Source organism: Haematobia irritans, chromosome 1 (genome assembly GCF_050003625.1).
Source record: "Haematobia irritans isolate KBUSLIRL chromosome 1, ASM5000362v1, whole genome shotgun sequence".
In the NCBI taxonomy this organism is placed as follows: domain Eukaryota; kingdom Metazoa; phylum Arthropoda; class Insecta; order Diptera; family Muscidae; genus Haematobia; species Haematobia irritans.
This window is the reverse complement of record NC_134397.1, coordinates 195605150-195625085: the sequence shown is the minus strand read 5'-3', so window position 1 is coordinate 195625085 and position 19936 is coordinate 195605150. Positions and strand designations below refer to the sequence as shown.

At 32.6% G+C, this 19936-nt stretch overlaps 1 protein-coding gene across 3 annotated transcripts in view; it reads left to right on the top strand.

Moving 5' to 3' along the window:
- The first annotated feature begins 215 nt into the window (after positions 1 to 215).
- Positions 216 to 19936, top strand: part of Skel (DM13 and DOMON_DOH domain-containing protein skeletor) — a 57869-nt gene continuing 38148 nt past the window's right edge. Inside the window, exons 1-2 of one of the 3 annotated variants that reach the window (XM_075292473.1) lie at positions 216 to 326; positions 677 to 842. In XM_075292473.1, coding sequence (XP_075148588.1) covers positions 782 to 842 — 61 coding nt within the window. In that variant the 5' untranslated portion in view covers positions 216 to 326; positions 677 to 781. Of the gene's footprint in view, positions 327 to 348; positions 515 to 676; positions 843 to 19936 lie in introns of those variants that run through there. The other 2 variants (XM_075292472.1, XM_075292474.1) reach the window with 2 other exon arrangements.

Below are 19936 nucleotides of genomic sequence, written 5' to 3'. Positions count from 1 at the left end.
TTCTACAACAATGGAGGGTAAATCATATTCAGTCTAATGGAACTTTATGTGTTAACTAACAGTTGTTGTTCGATCTTAGTTAGTTGCTGATGTTTTTTTTTGTTTGCTGTTTGTTTGAAGAAATGGAGTTTAGAGAATGAAATGAAACTACAAAATGTGGAAGACATACTGACATTCAAACACACATATGGGGTGTCCAGACGAGACTTGAACGAAACACCACGAACCAAAACAACCTGGCATCAGCTAGCCACCAGTCAGCTATCAGAAGTAACAGCAGCAGCACCAGCAGTAAAGAGTTAAAACCAGCAAAACAGCCAGCATCTGTAAGAGCAAAGTTATTATTAAGTTGGCATTTAAATTGTCAGTACGGTTTGGGTGTTCGCAGTGATCGGTTGGATAACGAAAAACTTCAGCTCTCGTGAGAAAACGTAAAACTGGTCATAGTTGTGACTATATTTCTAGTGTTTCTATTGTAATGGTTGCAAATCCTTAATAAAATCATATAGTGAATGTAAGAAAAAGAATTATGGAGTGAATGGCAAAAAGAAAGGATATAGAATTATGATGAATTGTGATTTTAAAGTTAATTAAAAAAAATTAAAAAAAATATAATAATCAAGTTTTATGTGTTATATATTATTAAAATTATAATATTTTCCTTTTTCATTTGTAGATTGTGTTCAAATACTTTAAATAATTAACGGTCATAAAGGACCTTAAACTACAAAACAAAAACACAAAACAGAGCCTACTCTCAAGTACAAACCAAAATTACATTATGTTATATCCGGTGATTACACCCAAAATGCTTTATGCAATTGGATTTATTTGTATAAGTTGTAAGTATTCAAATTATAACATGTAAAAAAAAACAAAACGTAAAATATAACGTCCAAATTGCAAGACATACTAAGCAAAATACAAAAGACTTAAGACACAAACACTAGTATTGTGCAAAACAAAAAACTGTAACTATCTCCCACGAACTCCAAACAAAACAACTACAACAACACTGCTGATCCATAAATATCTATATTATAATGCTTAAAACAATAAATTTAGCGAAAAAGTTGTTTTGTTAGATTTTTTGTTGTTGAGGGTTTAATCCAAACAAAAGACTCAAGACACGAACTTTATCCACTAACTTACAAAGTAACCTCGATTATGTCAGCGGCAAACGTTTCTGTTGCTGCTGCTGGGACTACTTCTGTTTTTCTCATTGAATATTCAAATCTCTAAGATTTTTTGTGGAATTTAAAATTTGAAATTAATTTATGTCTTTATCATTATAATTCAAGTTTGAATAAATTTTCCTTGATACAATTTTGAAGAGACCTTCTGTGTTTATTGTGCATCTAATTTGACTTGATTTTGCTTACGGCTATGGCGTGGCTCACTGTGATGATGTGATGATGACTATTATCAGAAATTTTTGTCTTTATGTTGTGTGTTTTATTGACCTTTTCCAATAATATTTTTATATGTAACTTTATTTGTTTGCGTGTGTGTGTGTGTTTGCGATCTGGCCGAGATCTATCAAATAAAAAAACTAAACATTTTCGATTGTTGACCTTTCCTCAAAGTGATTAAATGTTAATTCATTGCCGAATTTATGCTTGATATGGTCATTAAATATTGTTGTGTGTTATTAATTAGGTTATTTTTACAAAGCGGGGTTACTATTTTCTGGCTTTGTATTGTATTCAAATAATTTCCAAAATTTCAATGATCTTTGATATATGGCTATAATAATCAATAGATTAAACACCTAATCAATCATAAAAAAAACGATATGACTTCTCGGTATTAGTATAGTATTCTGTTTTTTTTTCTCTTTTTTTTTTATTGATGATAGCATGTAGCAAGTTTATATGATAAATATAAATGCGAATTATTTTTAGCCCATTAACATTGTGGTCAAGTTAATTTAACTGTCTCAGTAAAAGTGAGTCCACCAGTATAATTTCATTAATTTAAGTTCATAGAAATTATGGTTTAGTTAAAATTTCTGAAATATGATGAAGGTTACCTTCACTTTAATATTTTTTATACACAAATTAAAATCATACACAAAGAATTTCTAAAAATTTATAAATTTTACCATAAACATGCTCATTGTGAACCATAAACTTTCTATGGCGCTAAGGCATTTTTTTTCAATTTCCAAATACATTTTTCTTTAACAAGTGGAAAAAATTAAAAAAAAATGTTTAATAAATTTTCTTAAATATGTCTAAAAAAATATTTATTTATTTTTGTGATATCAGTGTTTAAGTTTTAAAACACAATTGCCTTTTAAATTTACGTTTTGCGTACTTGGTTCTACGAAATAAATTTTAATTTATTCGTTTTTCAGCTGTTTTCTTCATGTGCTATCAAATTCCTTTCAAAACTTAAATTTCCAATTTCAGACTCTATGATCAAAAACAAGCGAACCATCTATTTCATGTGCGTTATTTAAATGAACTTAAAAACGCGGAAACAATTATACACAAATGAAGCATAATGATTTACTAATTTCGTACTTCTCACAAAATAGTTCATTGTTTCTTTAAATTTGTTAATTTTATTTATTTATTTATTTAGTTTAAAGTGCCCATCTTGAATTTCGTATGACACTAAAGGAAATCTTACAATTTTGAACTCACATTTTTTTTCTTCAAACTACAAAATTTTCTTTAACAAGTGAAAAAAAATTAATTATGGCTAATAAATTTTCTTGAATTTGTCAAAAAATATTTACTTATTTTTATGATATTGGCGTGATGTCAGCGTTTGTGATACCGTTTATTTAAAATTTTCTAAAAATAATAAAATTTTCTAAAATTAACCAATATTTTTCTTAAAGTAGAAATTATATAATGTTTCAAGCAACAACCGTCTTTAAAATAAAGTGTTGAATAACATCTCATACTTGTTAAAAGTTTTGGTTTTTGTTGTCAAAATACAAAAAGTCAACAAATATAAAGATGATTTCATTAATTTTTCAAAATTATTAAAGAAAAGTTGACCGTACTCAAAAAAAATTTTCTCTCATGTGGAGACACACAGTTTTAAGTCTAATCACTTAATTGAAGACTCCACTGTAAAGTTTATCGGGTTTTGGACAAGATAAAAAAATCTATATCAAAGAAAAATGCGTCTTCCATGCAAATCAAAATTCGCATTCCTTAAAATAGATTTTCCATTTTAACCATCTTTATCCTGACGACAATATTTTTTCAGTGTGGTGAGCTCTCGTTGTTTGGAACTAAAACTCAAATTCATATCAATGCTTTCATAGTTGTTTTTGTTTCAATTTTTAGTGTCAATATTTAAATAATATTTATTGCCTACACACTCAAAAAAATGTTTACTTGAATCCAAAAATATTGACCTTCTCTTAAGGATTTTGGGATTGATTCCCAGCCAAACATACGGCTTCTTTAAAATAAAGACATTTTTTATGAAACTATCTAGCCTTAAATATAGGATCAGTAAAATTAAAATTAGGATACAGAACTCATTTGTCAATTTTTTATGTTGTTTTTGCGATATCTTATTCACGACAAATAAATGCCAGTTTATGGTAAATGTCCAAATAACAACAAATGTTTAAAAGTAAAACATATTTTCTTTATTCCAATTCTTAATTTCGGGTCCTAAAATTTAGGTTGTGTAACCTCTATTAGGTCAATAAATTAACTTTCATGGGCATATAAATTCTCCAGGCATTGTTAGCACTGGCTCCTTTGCCCATTTATTTTTTGTTCGCAGAATGCTTATGTCATCTTCATGTTTTTATACACTGAAAAAAATATTGTCGTGAGGTCAAAGATTTCATGTCTTTAAAATACGAATACAAATTTTGCTTAGCATAGAAGACGCATTTCTCTAAAATAAAGTTATTTTCCTTGTCCAAAAGTCGATAAACTTTTCCATGAAGTCGTATTGTCCTTATAATTAAGTGATTTGACTTAAAAATGGGTATCTTAACATGAAAGAAAAAATTTATAGGCTAAGGTCAACTTGACTTTAATAATTCAGAAAAATTCTTTAAATTTAATGAAATTGTCTTTAAATTTGTTGTCGTTTTGCATCTTGACTACAAAGCAAAAAATCGTTCAAATATAGGACATGTTTTTCAACACTTTATTTTAAAGACGTTTTTTACTTGAAACATAGCATAATTTCTACTGAAAGTCGAGTCTTAATTAGGAAAATAAAGGTGTCGTTAACTCGTTTTTAAAGGACTTTAATAGCATACGACGAAAAACAGCGAAAAATTAAAATTTGCTTCCTGGAAGCAAGTACACAAAACCCAAATTTAAAAGAGAATTGTGTCTTAAAATTATCCTTACTTGTATTCTCCGCGTCTTTGGCTCGGAATCAATACCAAAATTTTTAAAGTAAAGACAAAATCTTTGGAACCGGGCATGCTTTTTTTCAGTGTACCCTCCACCATAGGATGGGGGTATAAAGGGTGGTACGGTCAAAATTTGGTCAAGGGAAAACGCGTGTAAATCGGTGAAATCGTTTATTTAAAAAATCAAATTAAATTTCTTTTTCAAGTTCAATTAGTATAAAATTCAGGAAAAATATTCAGTTAGCCTTTCGCTTTTCCAAATCCGAATTGCTGGGCCTCACGCTTGACACCTGCCATCAGATTTTGTACAGCCACCTTGTCCACCTTCTTCGCCGCAGAAAGCCAGTTTGCCTTGAACTGCTGCTCGTCCTTAGCAGTTTTTTTGGTCTTCTTTAGGTTCCGCTTGACAATAGCCCAGTATTTCTCAATTGGGCGGAGCTCTGGCGTGTTGAGAGGGTTCTTGTCCTTGGGAACCACCTGCACGTTGTTGGCGGCGTACCACTCCATGGCCTTTTTACCGTAATGGTAAGATGCCAAATCCGGCCAAAACAGTACGGAACAACCGTGTTTCTTCAGGAAAGGCAGCAGACGTTTATTCAAACACTCTTTCGCGTAAATTTCTTGGTTGACAGTCCCGGAAGCTATGAAAATGCTGCTTTTCAAGCCACAGGTACAGATGGCTTGCCAAACCAAATATTTCTTTGCGAACTTTGACAGATTTATGTGCTTGAAAATATCTGCTACCTTTCCCCTTCCTTTTGCCGTATAAAACTCCTGTCCCGGAAGCTGCTTGTAGTCGGCTTTGACGTAGGTTTCGTCGTCCATTACCACGCAGTCAAACTTCGTCAGCATCGTCGTGTATAGCCTCCGGGATCGCTCTTTGGCCGTCGTATTTTGTTTATCATCGCGATTTGGAGTCACTACCTTCTTGTAAGTCGATAGTCCGGCACGTTTTTTGGATCGATGCACGGTTGTAGACGATCTTGGAGACATCTTGGAGAGAGAGGTTAGGGTTTCGCTTGAAACTACCGGAAACTCTCTTTGTCGACTCAGCGGCTTCCGGTTTTCGATTTCCCCCCGATCCAGACTTCCTGGCTGTGGACAAACGTTCCCCAAACACTTTAATTACATTTGTAACAGTTTATTTGGCAACTTTTAGCGATTTTGCCAGCTTTGCGTGCGAGTAGCTCGGATTTTCGCGATGCGCGAGCAAAATTTTGATACGCTGCTCTTCTTGCTTGGACGGCATTTTGACAACTGAAGAGTGAATTCCAAAATCAAAATAAATAGGAGCAACATTCAAAGTGAGGGGAGTTCAGGTTTTTTAAATGCAAAATTGAAAGAAATACGTCAAGTTTATATTGACCAAATTTTGACCGTATCACCCTTTAATTAATTTGATTAGATAGGGATTTCAGATTTTTATACCCTTCACCACTACTGTGGTACAGGGTATAATAAGTTTGTGCATTTGTATGTAACGCCAAGAAGGAAAAGTCTGAGACCCATCGTTTAGTATACCGATCGTCTTAGAATTAAATTCTGAGTCGATTTAGCGATGTCCGTCTGTCTGTCTGTCTGTCTGTCCGTCTGTCTGTCTGTTGATGTATTTTTGTGTGCAAAGTACAGCTCGCAGTTTTAGTCCGATTGTCCTAAAATTTAGTATAGGGTCCTGTTTCGGCTCAAAGACGATCCCTATTGATTTTGGAAAAAATCGGTTCAGATTTAGATATAGCTGCCATATATATTTTTCACCGATCTGGTCATGATTGGCGTGTATATCAACTGATCTTCCTAAAATTCCGTACATCCGAATATTTTATGAGTCTCAAAAATTTGCAAAATATCAGCCAAATCGGTTCAGATTTAGATATAGCTCCCATATATAGCTTTCGCCCGATTTACACTCATGTGCCCACAGAGGCCAATTTTTTGCTCCGATTTAGTTGAAATTTTGCACAGGGAGTATAATTAGCATTGTTGCTATGCGTGCCAAATTTGGTTGAAATCGGTTCAGATTTAGATATAACTCCCATATATAGCTTTCGCCCGATTTACACTCATTTGCCCACAGAGGCCAATTTTTTGCTCCGATTTAGTTGAAATTTTGCAAAGGGAGAATAATTAGCATTGTAGCTATGCGTGCCAAATTTGGTTGAAATCGGTTCAGATTTAGATATAGCTCCCATATATAGCTTTCGCCCGATTTACACTCATTTGCCCACGGAGGCCAATTTTTTGCTCCGATTTAGTTGAAATTTTGCATAGGGAGTAAAATTAGCATTGTAACTATGCGTGCCAAATTTGGTTGAAATCGGTTCAGATTTAGATATAGCTCCCATATATAGCTTTCGCCCGATTTACACTCATATGACCACAGAGGCCAATTTTTAACTCCGATTTAGTTGAAATTTTGCACAGGGAGTAGAATTAGCATTGTAGCTATGCGTGCCAAATTTGGTTGACATTGGTTCAGATTTAGATTTAGCTCCCATATATATGTTTTTCTGATTTCGACAAAAATGGTCAAAATACCAACATTTTCCCTGTTAAATCGCCACTGCTTACTCGAAAAGTTGTAAAAATGGCTCTAATTTTCCTAAACTTCTAATACATATATATCGAGCGATAAATCATAAATAAACTTTTGCGAAGTTTCCTTAAAATTGCTTCAGATTCAAATGTTTTCCCATATTTTTTTTTTTGTGCTCCACCCTAGTGCATTAGCCGACTTAAATTTTGAGTCTATAGATTTTGGAGAAGTCTATCAAATTCTGTCCAGATCGAGTGATATTTAAATGTATGTATTTGGGACGCACCTTTATATATAGCCCCCAACACATTTGACGGATGGGATATGGTATCGAAAATTTAGATCTACAAAGTGGTGCAGGGTATAATATAGTCGGCCCCGCCCGACTTTAGACTTTCCTTACTTGTTTAATGTTAATATGGTGCAGTGGCTGGCAAAAATGTTTGATTCCAAATTTTGACCAAAACACCAATAAGTTTTTCAGCGGTTAATCGCTGCCGTTATACCTAATCTAGCCCAAGTTCTTCTGTTTACTTGAAATTAGCACGCGAATTGGAGTCGTTCGAATTATAATTGCTGTTGTTGGTGGATAGTAAATCATAATGGATGAATTTGGGGTTTTGTAAGAATATACATATGAATTCGTCTCGGGTCGATTTTGGGTTTCATGAATAAGTTAGCCTAAAACAAGGGGCCGACACAATACACACAACTAAATAGTTTTAATTTAACCCAAAAAATCAATTTGTTCAATTAGTTTTTATTTTTTTTGTTGATTCTTCTTATGTCCACCTTTGGATCTATATATATCTTTAACTTCAATCCGAATTCAACATTATAATCCATACCAATACTTAATTACGATATAATAATTTTTGCCTTCTTTCCAACTTATACACAAAACAACTTTTTAAAAATCCAAAGAAAATGAAAATACAAAGAAAATGAAAAAAAAAAATAAAGAAAAAATAATTGGCGAGAAGTGTGAAAGGGTTCTTGTACTTTAGTTTACGTTGAACTTTTTTGTGTGCTCATAGAATTTTATACCCACGCTTAGCTCATAAAATTTTTGAGACATACTTGAGATAAGGAAAATTGGACTTGTCTGTGAAAAATAATAAAACTAAGCTAAAACCAAAAATTTTTGTTTGCAATAAAAATTGTTAAATTTAGCATCAGTTTAATGATCGGCTTTTTTGTTCTGTGTAGTGGTAGTGGAACGGAACCAAATCACCTATGGTACTTATGATTTGTCATGATTTCTTCTTAATAACATCTAATTTTTATATAATAGTTATTAATAAAAAAATAATTAAATTTCTGTTTTACAAGTCACGATTTCCATAAAATTCTAAATAAATAAGCATATATGTAAATGACAAACTAAAACATATTATTATTATTATTTACAAACTCATAAATGTCTGTTAATATTCCCATAGAAAACGAAATGCAATTATCACGAATAGTTTTTGAAAAAAAAAATGTCTTAAAATGATTACACGTGATTTTAAAACATATGTATGCATTTGTTGCTTATGACAAATTAACTTTAAATGATTAATGTTTAAATGATAAATGATCGTAACAAAGAAACGGTAATTGATTTTGATGTGCAAAAAAAAAGAAATAAATAAATGAACAAATGTTAAGAATATCGTAAATAATATTAAATAAATATGAAGATATTTTTTAGGTATATACACACAAAAAAAAATTTCTGATTCAATCACGAAATTAATTGATCGAATTAATTTTTTAATTGAAATGTATTCAATCACAGAAATGATAGTATCAGTTAAAAACAAGTGTATACGGCCGTAAGTTCGGCCAGGCCGAATCTTATGTACCCTCCACCATGGATAGCGTAGAAACTTCTACGAAAGACTGTCATCCACAATCGAATTACTTGGGTTGTGGTATCTTAAAACTTCTTAATATCGTTTTCTAAATTGTGAGTTAGTCCATACGTGGTATATATTAGACAAAAAACCTTATGTATAGGTAAGTCTACAAATAATTACGAATCGACATGGACTTTTGCACCGTACGTAGAGAGCCAGAATATAAATATGGGGGCCGCTTATATGGGGGCTATATAGAATGATGAACTTGATATGGACCACTTTTTGTGTGATTGGAAATCGATTTATCTGAGGGATATATATAACTATAGACCGATATGGACCTAGTTACGCATGGTTTTTAGCGACCATATACTAGTACAATGTACCAAATTTCAACTCACTCGGATGAAATTTGCTCCTCCAAGTGGCTCAAAAACCAAATCTCGGGATCGGTTTATATGGGGGCTATATATGATTATGGACTGATATGGACCACTTTTGGCATGGTTGTTAAATATCATATACGATCACCACGTACCAAAATTTCAAGCAGATCGGATGAATTTTGCTTCTCCAAACGGCACCGGAGGTCATATCTGGGGATCGGTTTATATGGGAGCTATATATAATTATGGGCTGATAGGAACCAATTCTTGCATGGTTGTTGGATACCATATACTAACATCACGAACTAAATTTCAACCGAATGGGAAGAATTTTGCTCTTCCAAGGGGTTCTGGAGGTCAAATCTGGGGATCGATTTATATGGGGCCTATATATAATTATGGACCGATACCGACCAATTTTTACATGGGAGTTTGAGGCCATATATTAACACCACGTACCAAATTTCAACTGAATCAGATGAATTTTGGTCTTCCAAGAGGCTCCGGAGGTCAAATCTGGTGATCGGTTTATATGGGGGCTATATATAATTATGGACCGATGTGGACCAATTTTTGCATGGTTGTTAAAGACCATATACTAACACCATGTACCAAATTTCAGCCGGATCGGATGAAATTTGCTTCTCTTAAAGGCCTCGCAAGCCAAATCGAGGGATCGGTTTATATGGGGGCTATATATAATTATGGACCGATGGGGACCAATTTTTGCATGGTAGTTAGAGACCATATACTAACACCATGTACCAAATTTCAGCCGGATCGGATGAAATTTGCTTCTCTTAAAGGGCTCGCAAGCCAAATCGGGGGATCGGTTTATATGGGGGCTATATATAATTATGGACCGATGGGGACCAATTTTTGCATGGTTATTAGAGACTATGTACTAACACCATGTACCAAATTTCAGCCGGATCGGATGAAATTTGCTTCTCTTAAAGGCCTCGCAAGCCAAATCAGGGGATCGGTTTATATGGGGGCTATATATAATTATGGACCGAGGTGGACCAATTTTTGCATGGTTGTTAGAGACCATATACTAACACCATGTACTAAATTTCAGCCGGATCGGATGAAATTTGCTTCTCTTAGAGGCCTCGCAAGCCAAATCGGGGGATCGGTTTATATGGGGGCTATATATAATTATGGACCGATGTGGACCAATTTTTGCATGGTTGTTAGATACCATATACTAACACCATGTACCAAATTTCAGCCGGATCGGATGAAATTTGCTTCTCTTAGAGGCCTCGCAAGCTAAATTTGGGGGTCCGTTTATATGGGGGCTATACGTAAATTGGACCGATATGGCCCATTTGCAATACCATCCGACCTACATCAATAACAACTACTTGTGTCAAGTTTCAAGTTCAAGCTTGTTTCGTTCGGAAGTTAGCGTGATTTCAACAGACGGACGGACGGACGGACGGACGGACATGCTCAGGTCGACTCAGAATTTCACCACGACCCAGAATATATATACTTTATAGGGTCTTAGAGCAATATTTCGATGTGTTACAAACGGAATGACAAAGTTAATATACCCCCCATCCTATGGTGGAGGGTATAAAAATTAGTTGAAGGTAAATTAAAAAATTAATTGATACTATCAATTTTTGGGATTGAATTTTGTTTCAATTAAAAATTTGTTGAATCATTTAACTTTTTAATTGATTATTTTTTAAAGCTCAATTAAGAATTTAATTCGAAAATTTTCCGGGATTTTTTTAATTCTGTGTACCAGTTAATTGAATAAATAAAAACAATGAATTAATATTCAGTTATACATTCCAAATATTTTAACGACTTTAGATGACATATTTTGTACAACCATAATTGGTATGTAATTTTGGATGCTGTCAACAAATAGCCATCTAAAAACCGTAGCACTAAAGCCATCGGAACGTACTTACTAACATGCCTGCTTTACATATGTTAACTATTCTCTTTCATTGATAGGCTATGTTGAACTTTATTGAGTACCGCGGAACCCTTATTGACTCAACGAAGTCCCTACTGACCCATCTCGAAAAACTAGTTTGGAAGTCCCTTCCGACTCGCTGTGGTCCTTACGGACCTATAGGGTCTCTTCTGGCCATTGGGAATATATACTGACCTATGGGGTCAATTCTGACCCATATAGAATTATATTTAATTGAATTAAAAAAGTTATATTTTGTAATGTCCCGGTTGCTATTAGCCGTATAAATAAATAAATAATACATTTTCCTGAATTCGTCGAAAAAGTATTGACTTATTGTGATAAAAAATTTCTATGATTAACCAAAATTTTTTAATATTAATCAAAAATTTCCTTCCTGATGGGTTTGAATGCAGTGGTAAAAATTTCAATTAGTTTGCTGCCGTCACCGATAGCGTCATCATTTGACATTTGGTAACACTGTGATAAAATATTCATATTTATTCACTTTTCACCCAGAAAAAAGGGGCTCTAATGCCAACTGAACTTCATTTTAGTTCATGAAGATTAGTTGATTTTAGTTAAATTTTGCACAATATGAGTAAATGTTCCTTATTTGAACAATTGTTTGCTAACTTTAATGACGTGAACTAAAAATAAGAAAAATAAGAACTGGGCTTTTTATACCCACCACCGTAGGATGGGGGGTATATTAACATTGTCATTCCTATTGTAACACATCGAAATATTACTCTAAGACCCCATAAGTATATATATTCTGGGTCGTGATGAAATTCTGAGTCGATCTAAGGATGTCCGTCCGTCCGTCCGTCTGTTGAAATCACGCTAACTTCCGAACGAAACAAGCTTTCGACTTCAAACTTGGCACAAACAGTTGTTATTGATGTAGGTCGGATGGTATTGCAAATGGGCCATAACGGTCCACTTTTACGTATAGCCCCCATATAAACGGACCCCCAGATTTGGCTTGCGGAGCCTCTAAGAGAAGCAAATTTTATACGATCCGGCTTAAATTTGGTACATAGTGTTAGTATATGGTCTCTAACAACTAGGGAAAAATTGGTCAACATCGGTCCATAGTTATATATAGCCCCCATATAAACCGATCCCCGGAGCCTCTAAGAGAAGCAAAAACTCATCCGATCCGGCTGAAATTTGGTACATGGTGTTAGTATATGGTCTCTAACAGCATGCAAAAATTGGTCTACATCGATCGATAATTATATACAGCCCCCATATAAACGGACCCCCAGATTTGGCTTGCGGAGCCTATAAGTGTAGCATATTTCATCCGATCTGGCTGAAATTTGGTACATGATGTAAGTATATGATCTTTAACAAACATGCAAAAATTCGTCCATATCGGTTCATAATTATATATAGCCCCCATATAAACCGATCCCCAGATTTGTCCTCCGGAGCCTCTTGAAGGAGCAAAATTCATCCGATCCGATTGAAATTTGGAACGTGGTGTTACTATATGGTCTCTAACAACCATGCACAAATTGGTTCATAACGGTCCATAATTATATATAGCCCCCATATAAACCGATCCCCAGATTTGGGTTGCGGATCCTCTAAGAACAGCAAATTTCATCCGATCCGGCTGAAATTTGGCACATGATGTAAGTAAGTAAACCGTTCCCCAGATTTGATCTACGGAGCCTCTTGGAGAAGCAAAATTCATCCGATCCGGTTGAAATTTGCAACCTGGTGCTAGTATATGGCCGCTAATAACCATGCCAAAATTGGTCCATATAGGTCTATAGCTATATATAGCCGATCCCCAATCACACAAATATTGGTCCATATCGGTTCATAATCGTGGTTGCCACTCGAGCCAAAAATAATCTACCAAAATTTTATTTCTATAGAAAATTTTGTCAAAATTTTATTTTTATGGAAAATGTTGTCAAAATTTTATTCCTATAGAAAATTTTGTCAAATTTTATTTCTATTGAAAATTTTGTCAAAATTTTATTTCTATTGAAAATTTTGTCAAAATATTATTTCTATAGAAAATTTTGTCAAAATATAATTTCTATAGAAAATTTTGTCAAAATTTTATTTCTATAGAAAATTTTGTCAAAATGTTATTTCTATAGAAATTTTTTTCAAAATTTTAATTCTATTGAAAATTTTGTCAAAATATTATTTCTATAGAAAATTTTGTCAAACTTAATTATATACTTATTTAATAAGACTTTTTTAGTTTAATATATACCACATCTTCGACTAATTATTACTAAAGAGGAACTAAACTTAGTTTTTTTTCTGAAAATCGCTTTATAATTTTTATATATTTTTCACTGTTTGTATACCCTGCGCCACACTGTGGAAGAGGGTATTATAAGTTAGTGCATATGTTTGCAACACCCAGAAGGAGACGAGATAGACACATGGTGTCTTTGGCAAAAATGCTAAGGGTGGGCTCTTGAGTCGATATAGCGATGTCCGTCTGTCCGTGAACACATTTTTGTAGTCAAAGTCTAGGTCGCAGTTTTAGTCCAATCGACTTCAAATTTGGAACAAGTATGTGTTTTGGCTCAGAATAGATCCCTATTTATTTTGGAAGAATTCGGTTCAGATTTAGATATAGCTCTTATATATATATATATATATATATATATATATATATATATATATATATATATATATATATATATATATATATATATATATATATATATATATATATATATATATATATATATATATATATATATATATATATATATATATATATATATATATATATATATATATATATATATATATATATATATATATATATATATATATATATATATATATATATATATATATATATATATATATATATATATATATATATATATATATATATATATATATATATATATATATATATATATATATATATATATATATATATATATATATATATATATATATATATATATATATATATATATATATATATATATATATATATATATATATATATATATATATATATATATATATATATATATATATATATATATATATATATATATATATATTTCGCTCATGTGACAGTGGCCAATCTTTTACTCCGATTTAATTGAAATTTTGCACAGGGAGTAGAATTAGCATTGTTTGCGTGCCAAATTTGGTTGAAATCGGTTCAGATTTAGATATAGCTCCCATATATAGCTTTCGCCCGATTTAAACTCATATGACCACAGAGGCCAATTTTTAACTGCGATTTAGTTTAAATTTTGCACTGGGAGGAGAACTAGCATTGTAGCTATGCGTGCCAAATTTGGTTGAAATCGGTTCAGATTTAGATATAGCTCCCATATATATGTTTTTACGATTTCGACAAAAATTGTCAAAATACCAACATTTTCCTTTTAAATTCGCCACTGCTTAGTCGAAAAGTTGTAAAAATGACTCTAATTTTCCAAAACTTCTAATACATATATATCGAGCGATAAATCATAAATAAACTTTTGCGAAGTTTCCTTAAAAGTGCTTCAGATTTAAATGTTTCCCATATTTTTTTTACTAACATTGTGTTCCACCCTAGTGCATTAGCCGACTTAAATTTTGAGTCTATAGATTTTGTAGAAGTCTATCAAATTCTGTCCAGATCGAGTGATATTTAAATGTATGTATTTGGGAGAAACCTTTATATATAGCCCCCAACACATTTGACGGATGAGATATGGTATCGAAAAAAAAAACCTGTATATATAGCCCCCAACACATTTGACGGATGAGATATGGTTTCGAAAATTTAGATCTACAAAGTGGTGCAGGTTATAATATAGTCGACCCCGTCCGACGTTAGACTTTCCTTACTTGTTTTTATATTTTTTTATGATATTCAATGCATTTTAACACTTGTCTGAAACGTTTGACCTTAAATAATTTCAAAAATTTGTAATATTTCTAGAATGGATTTACCATTTTTATCGACAAAATTTGAATATTTTTGTATTAATTTTACTCTGTTTTTAACCTATTGGAAACAAAAAAGTTAAAACCCATTAAAAATATGAAAAAGAGACGAGTTATAAAAAAATTGTATTAAAAGAACTTCCTGTGTAGTCAAAATAAAGAACATCTTTGGGAGGACATTTTTGGAAGTGCTTTTAAAGTTGAGCCTTTAGAAGAACTTCCAATTTTTTTTGCTGGGGAGTTATGGTGTTCATGAACACTTGATCATTTATTATTATAGACTGACATTTTTACTTGATTTTTTGAAAGATGTAGACGCCATGATGTGAGCCATCGATTTAAAACTATAAGATTTGAAATTCGCTTAATTCGGCTTGAAGATTAATAACGATTTTCAACGGATAGTCTCATGAAAATAAATTTATTGATTTTTGATTCTAGAACTCATGTTCGTTAAAATCTAGAAGAAAATAGAACAATAGAAACAAACACATTTGTTCAAAACTCATCGCTTTGGGTGGTAAATATATGCAAAATAGATACTTAATTAACATACTTAAATATTTTATAATTTATGCGAAAATGCTAATAAAATATTTTCTTGATGTTTGTTTTTTTGTTTATGATATTTTATTATAGTTGCCAAACAAGATAAAATCTCATTAAAATCCATTATATCTGTATCTTTGTATGCCGTTATGTCTATGCAGATTGACCCACAAAATATTTTATATATGAATAAAACTTAAAACGAATGAAAAAAAAAACAAATTGCAATAAAAAATTGGAACATTGATCTTCATTCACAATTTTTATGCCAACGACATTCGGTAGCTGTATGCCGACCACGTTGACATTTAAAAAAAATTGCTCTTTGGGTTTTTTTAAAAGGGGGCCTTAAGTCTTATTTACCGGTGATTTAGTTATGGGCGGCGCATGTACATTTTACATATGTGTATGGAGTATAAATGTCTGCAGTTTTTAGTGTTTTTGTGTATTGAATATATTTTGGCTGGAATATACCTTCTCATAGCCATCTTGATTAATTTCAGACGTGCGACAAAAACCAGATTTGCTTAATGGGAAATCATTTTTATGTACAATTTTATTTATTATTAAGTTGTACATACCATATTGGAAACATGTATGTAATTACTGACTCAACTATATTATATTATCCAAAATATAAACAATTAAAGTTAACTTGGATCCAAAAATGTTGATCTGCTTTTAATGATTTTGCTATGAAACTATGAAAGTTCATGCAAAGTTTTAATTAAATATAAGTTAATTCAAATTTAAATTCTTTAAGTTAAAAATGTTTTAGCTGTTTCATACTACATCAATGAAAGGCCCATTTCAAAGATGAGTAAACACCTTTTAATGATTATAAACTTATTTTTAATTAAAAATCTTTAGTTTTCAGTTATTTAATTAATATTCAATTTCGAGTTTTAAAATTAGGGTTGAATAATTTTTTCATAATATACCAATTTTATTTCAGTGTATCTCAAAATAGTTGTAATTTTTATACCCTTCGCCACACTGTGGCATCAAATATGAAATTTAGATCTCTAAAGGGTGATACGGTCAAAATTTGGTCAATATAAACTTGACGTATTTCTTTCAATTTTGCATTTAAAAAACACCCTGAACACCCCTCATTTTGAAGGTGTGAGTGTGTAGAATGTTGCTCCTATTTTGATTTTGGAATTCACTCTTCAGTTGTCAAAATGCCGTCCAAGCAGGAAGAGCAGCGTATCAAAATTTTGCTCGCGCATCGCGAAAATCCGAGCTACTCGCACGCAAAGCTGGCAAAATCGCTAAAAGTTGCCAAATCAACCGTTACAAATGTAATTAAAGTATTTGGAGAACGTTTGTCGACAGCCAGGAAGTCTGGATCGGGGGGAAATCGAAAACCGGAAGCCACTGAGACGACAAAGAGAGTTGCCGGTAGTTTCAAGCGAAACCCTAACCTCTCTCTCCGAGATGCCGCAAAAAAGCTGGGTGTATCGTCTACAACCGTGCATCGAGCCAAAAAACGAGCCGGACTATCGACTTACAAGAAGGTAGTGACTCCAAATCGCGATGATAAACAAAATACGACGGCAAAGCGCGATCCCGGAGGCTGTACACGACGATGCTGACGAAGTTTGACTGCGTGGTAATTGACGACGAAACCTACGTCAAAGCCGACTACAACCAGCTTCCGGGACAGGAGTTTTATACTGCAAAAGGAAGGGAAGTGATTGAAAGATATTTTCAATCACATAAAACTGTCAAAGTTCGCAAAGAAATATCTGGTTTGGCAAGCCATCTGTACCTGTGGCTTGAAAAGCAGCATTTTCATAGCTTCCGGGACTGTCAAGCAAGAAATTTACGTGAAAGAGTGTTTGAATAAACGTCTGCTGCCTTTCCTGAAGAAACACGGTTGTTCCGTACTGTTTTGGCCGGATTTGGCATCTTGGCATTACGGTAAAAAGGCCATGGAGTGGTACGCCGCCAACAAAGTGCAGGTGGTTCCCAAGGACAAGAACCCTCCCAACACGCCAGAGCTCCGTCCAATTGAGAAATACTGGGCTATTGTCAAGCGGAACCTAAAGAATACCAAAAAAACTGCTAAGGACGAGCAGCAGTTCAAGGCAAACTGGCTTTCTGCGGCGAAGAAGGTGGACAAGGTGGCTGTACAAAATCTGATGGCAGGTGTCAAGCGTGAGGCCCGGCAATTCGGATTTGGAAAAGCGAAGGCCTAACTGAATATTTTTCCTGAATTTTATACTAATTGAACTTGAAAAAGAAATTTAATTTGATTTTTTAAATAAACAATTTCACCGATTTACACGCGTTTTCCCTTGACCAAATTTTAACCGTATCACCCTTTATTGCACACATAAATAAATAAGATACTTTATATCGGTCCATTTTTGGTACCCTCCACAATAGAATTACACATTAGTGGTATTAACATGAGATATACACGCAAAGAAAAAAAAAACGTTTGGAAAACGTGTACCGAAAACGTTTTTCTTTTGTTAGAGTTTTTTGAATTGCTTCGAAAATTTTAAACTTTTATCACCAAAAAAATTCGTTTGTTGCAAAATTTTTATTTGTTCAATAAAAAAGTTATTTTTGAAATAACAATACAGTACATTTCGTTTATATCAAACACTGTTCTTTTCTGAATTTAGGTCATAAATAGGACACATTTTACAGTTCAAAATTTAATATAGTACAATGTAATGTTGAACATTTTTTCGGAATCTTCCGAACATATCTGGAATATATGTAAAAAAAAACAAAAACAAAAAAAAACTTTGGTTGAAGCAGGGATCGAACCCACGACCCTTGGCATGCAAGTCGGACGTAGCAACCACTGCTCCACGGTGCCAAACTAAATGTTTGTTTCTGTTAAATAAACTTTGTTTATTCGGTTCGTGGGCGCCGCAAGCTATGCTATATAAATATAACTTATATGGATAATTATCTATTGATGACCATAACAGCTACATAGCTCAGTGGTTAGTGTTCGATTCTCCGTCCAGGCAAAAGGTAAAAAAAATTTAAAAATTTATAAAATCATATAATTTCTTCTACATTGTTGATATTACCGGAAAAGGTGTTAAGAACTAAAAAGCCTCGTAGATGTGAGAAAGATGTGAGGGAAAATGCAACGTTGTTTTTTTTTTTTGTTTTTTTGAGTTAGTCTTTATGAAATTGTTTTTTCATCCTGGAAAAGAGTAAACGTTTATCACAAAAAGTATATATTTTTCTTCCAAATACACTTCCTTGCAGCGAAAAGCAAATGAGAAACGAACTTTGTTTGTCTAAAAATTCGTTTGGGAGGAAAGAATTATTTTTTTGCGTGTAGTTAGTATACCCAGAGTCGACTCCGGAGACTGAGCCGAGTCTAACCAAACAAATAATGTTTTAAACCAAATACTTGTACTAAATGTAATATGTCGTATTTCCTGTACACACCAAAAAAGTTTACTTGGATCCACAGATTTTGACCTTCCTTTAAGGATTTTGGTATTGATTCGGAGCCAAAGATGCGGGTTCTTTAAAATAAGGAAATTTTTTGCGGTCTACCTGGCTTTAAATCTAGGATCTATAAAATTAAAATTAGGATAACATACAGATATCTTTTGTCGAATTTTCATTCTATTTTTCCGGTATATTAATAAAGCTATTCACGTACAAACAAATGCCAGTTTAAAAATCCAAATTATGACGGATATTTCGAAGTAAAAAATATTTTCTTAATTCAAAAAAAAAAAAACTTTAAACCAAAGATGCTAAATCCTCAAAATAAGTCTTAGCCTATATTTGAAGCATTTTTATCTTAAATCTAAAGATTCAATATTTCAGTTAATTTAAGGACGATTTCTTTATATCAAAAATGTGTTTCTTTACTTTAACGAAAATTTGCCTAAGTTTAAAGTCATGCAACTTTAACGAAGAGACGCAAATTTTCAAAATGTGTGCCATAAATTTAATGAAAAAAATTTTTGAAGCAAAGATTATAAACTTTCTTTTAATTAAAATTTCATTATTTTAAAGAAATTTATCCTTAATAGTGTGTAAATTGCGCATCCAAAAATTGAGGTTGCGTAATCTTTAATATCACGTAAATATTTTTTTCAGTGTACTAAGTGGATCACCTTTTTCGAACACCCTTTGAAGTAAGCGGCAACACTTCAACGCCCTTTTATCATTATGGACATATACTAAAGCATCGTGTGCGCACATTGTTTCCAAGGTGAATGTTAATTTTACCTTTACCGTTGTCTTGCAATGATGATCGCATTAATTTGCATTTTTGAAATGAGTTTGAGCGATTTGCTTTTAATCGACTGCGATATCTTATTTTACGATACACTCTTGATTTATTTGTGGCCTAAAAACATAACATGAATTAATGTTCAAATCGTGTGA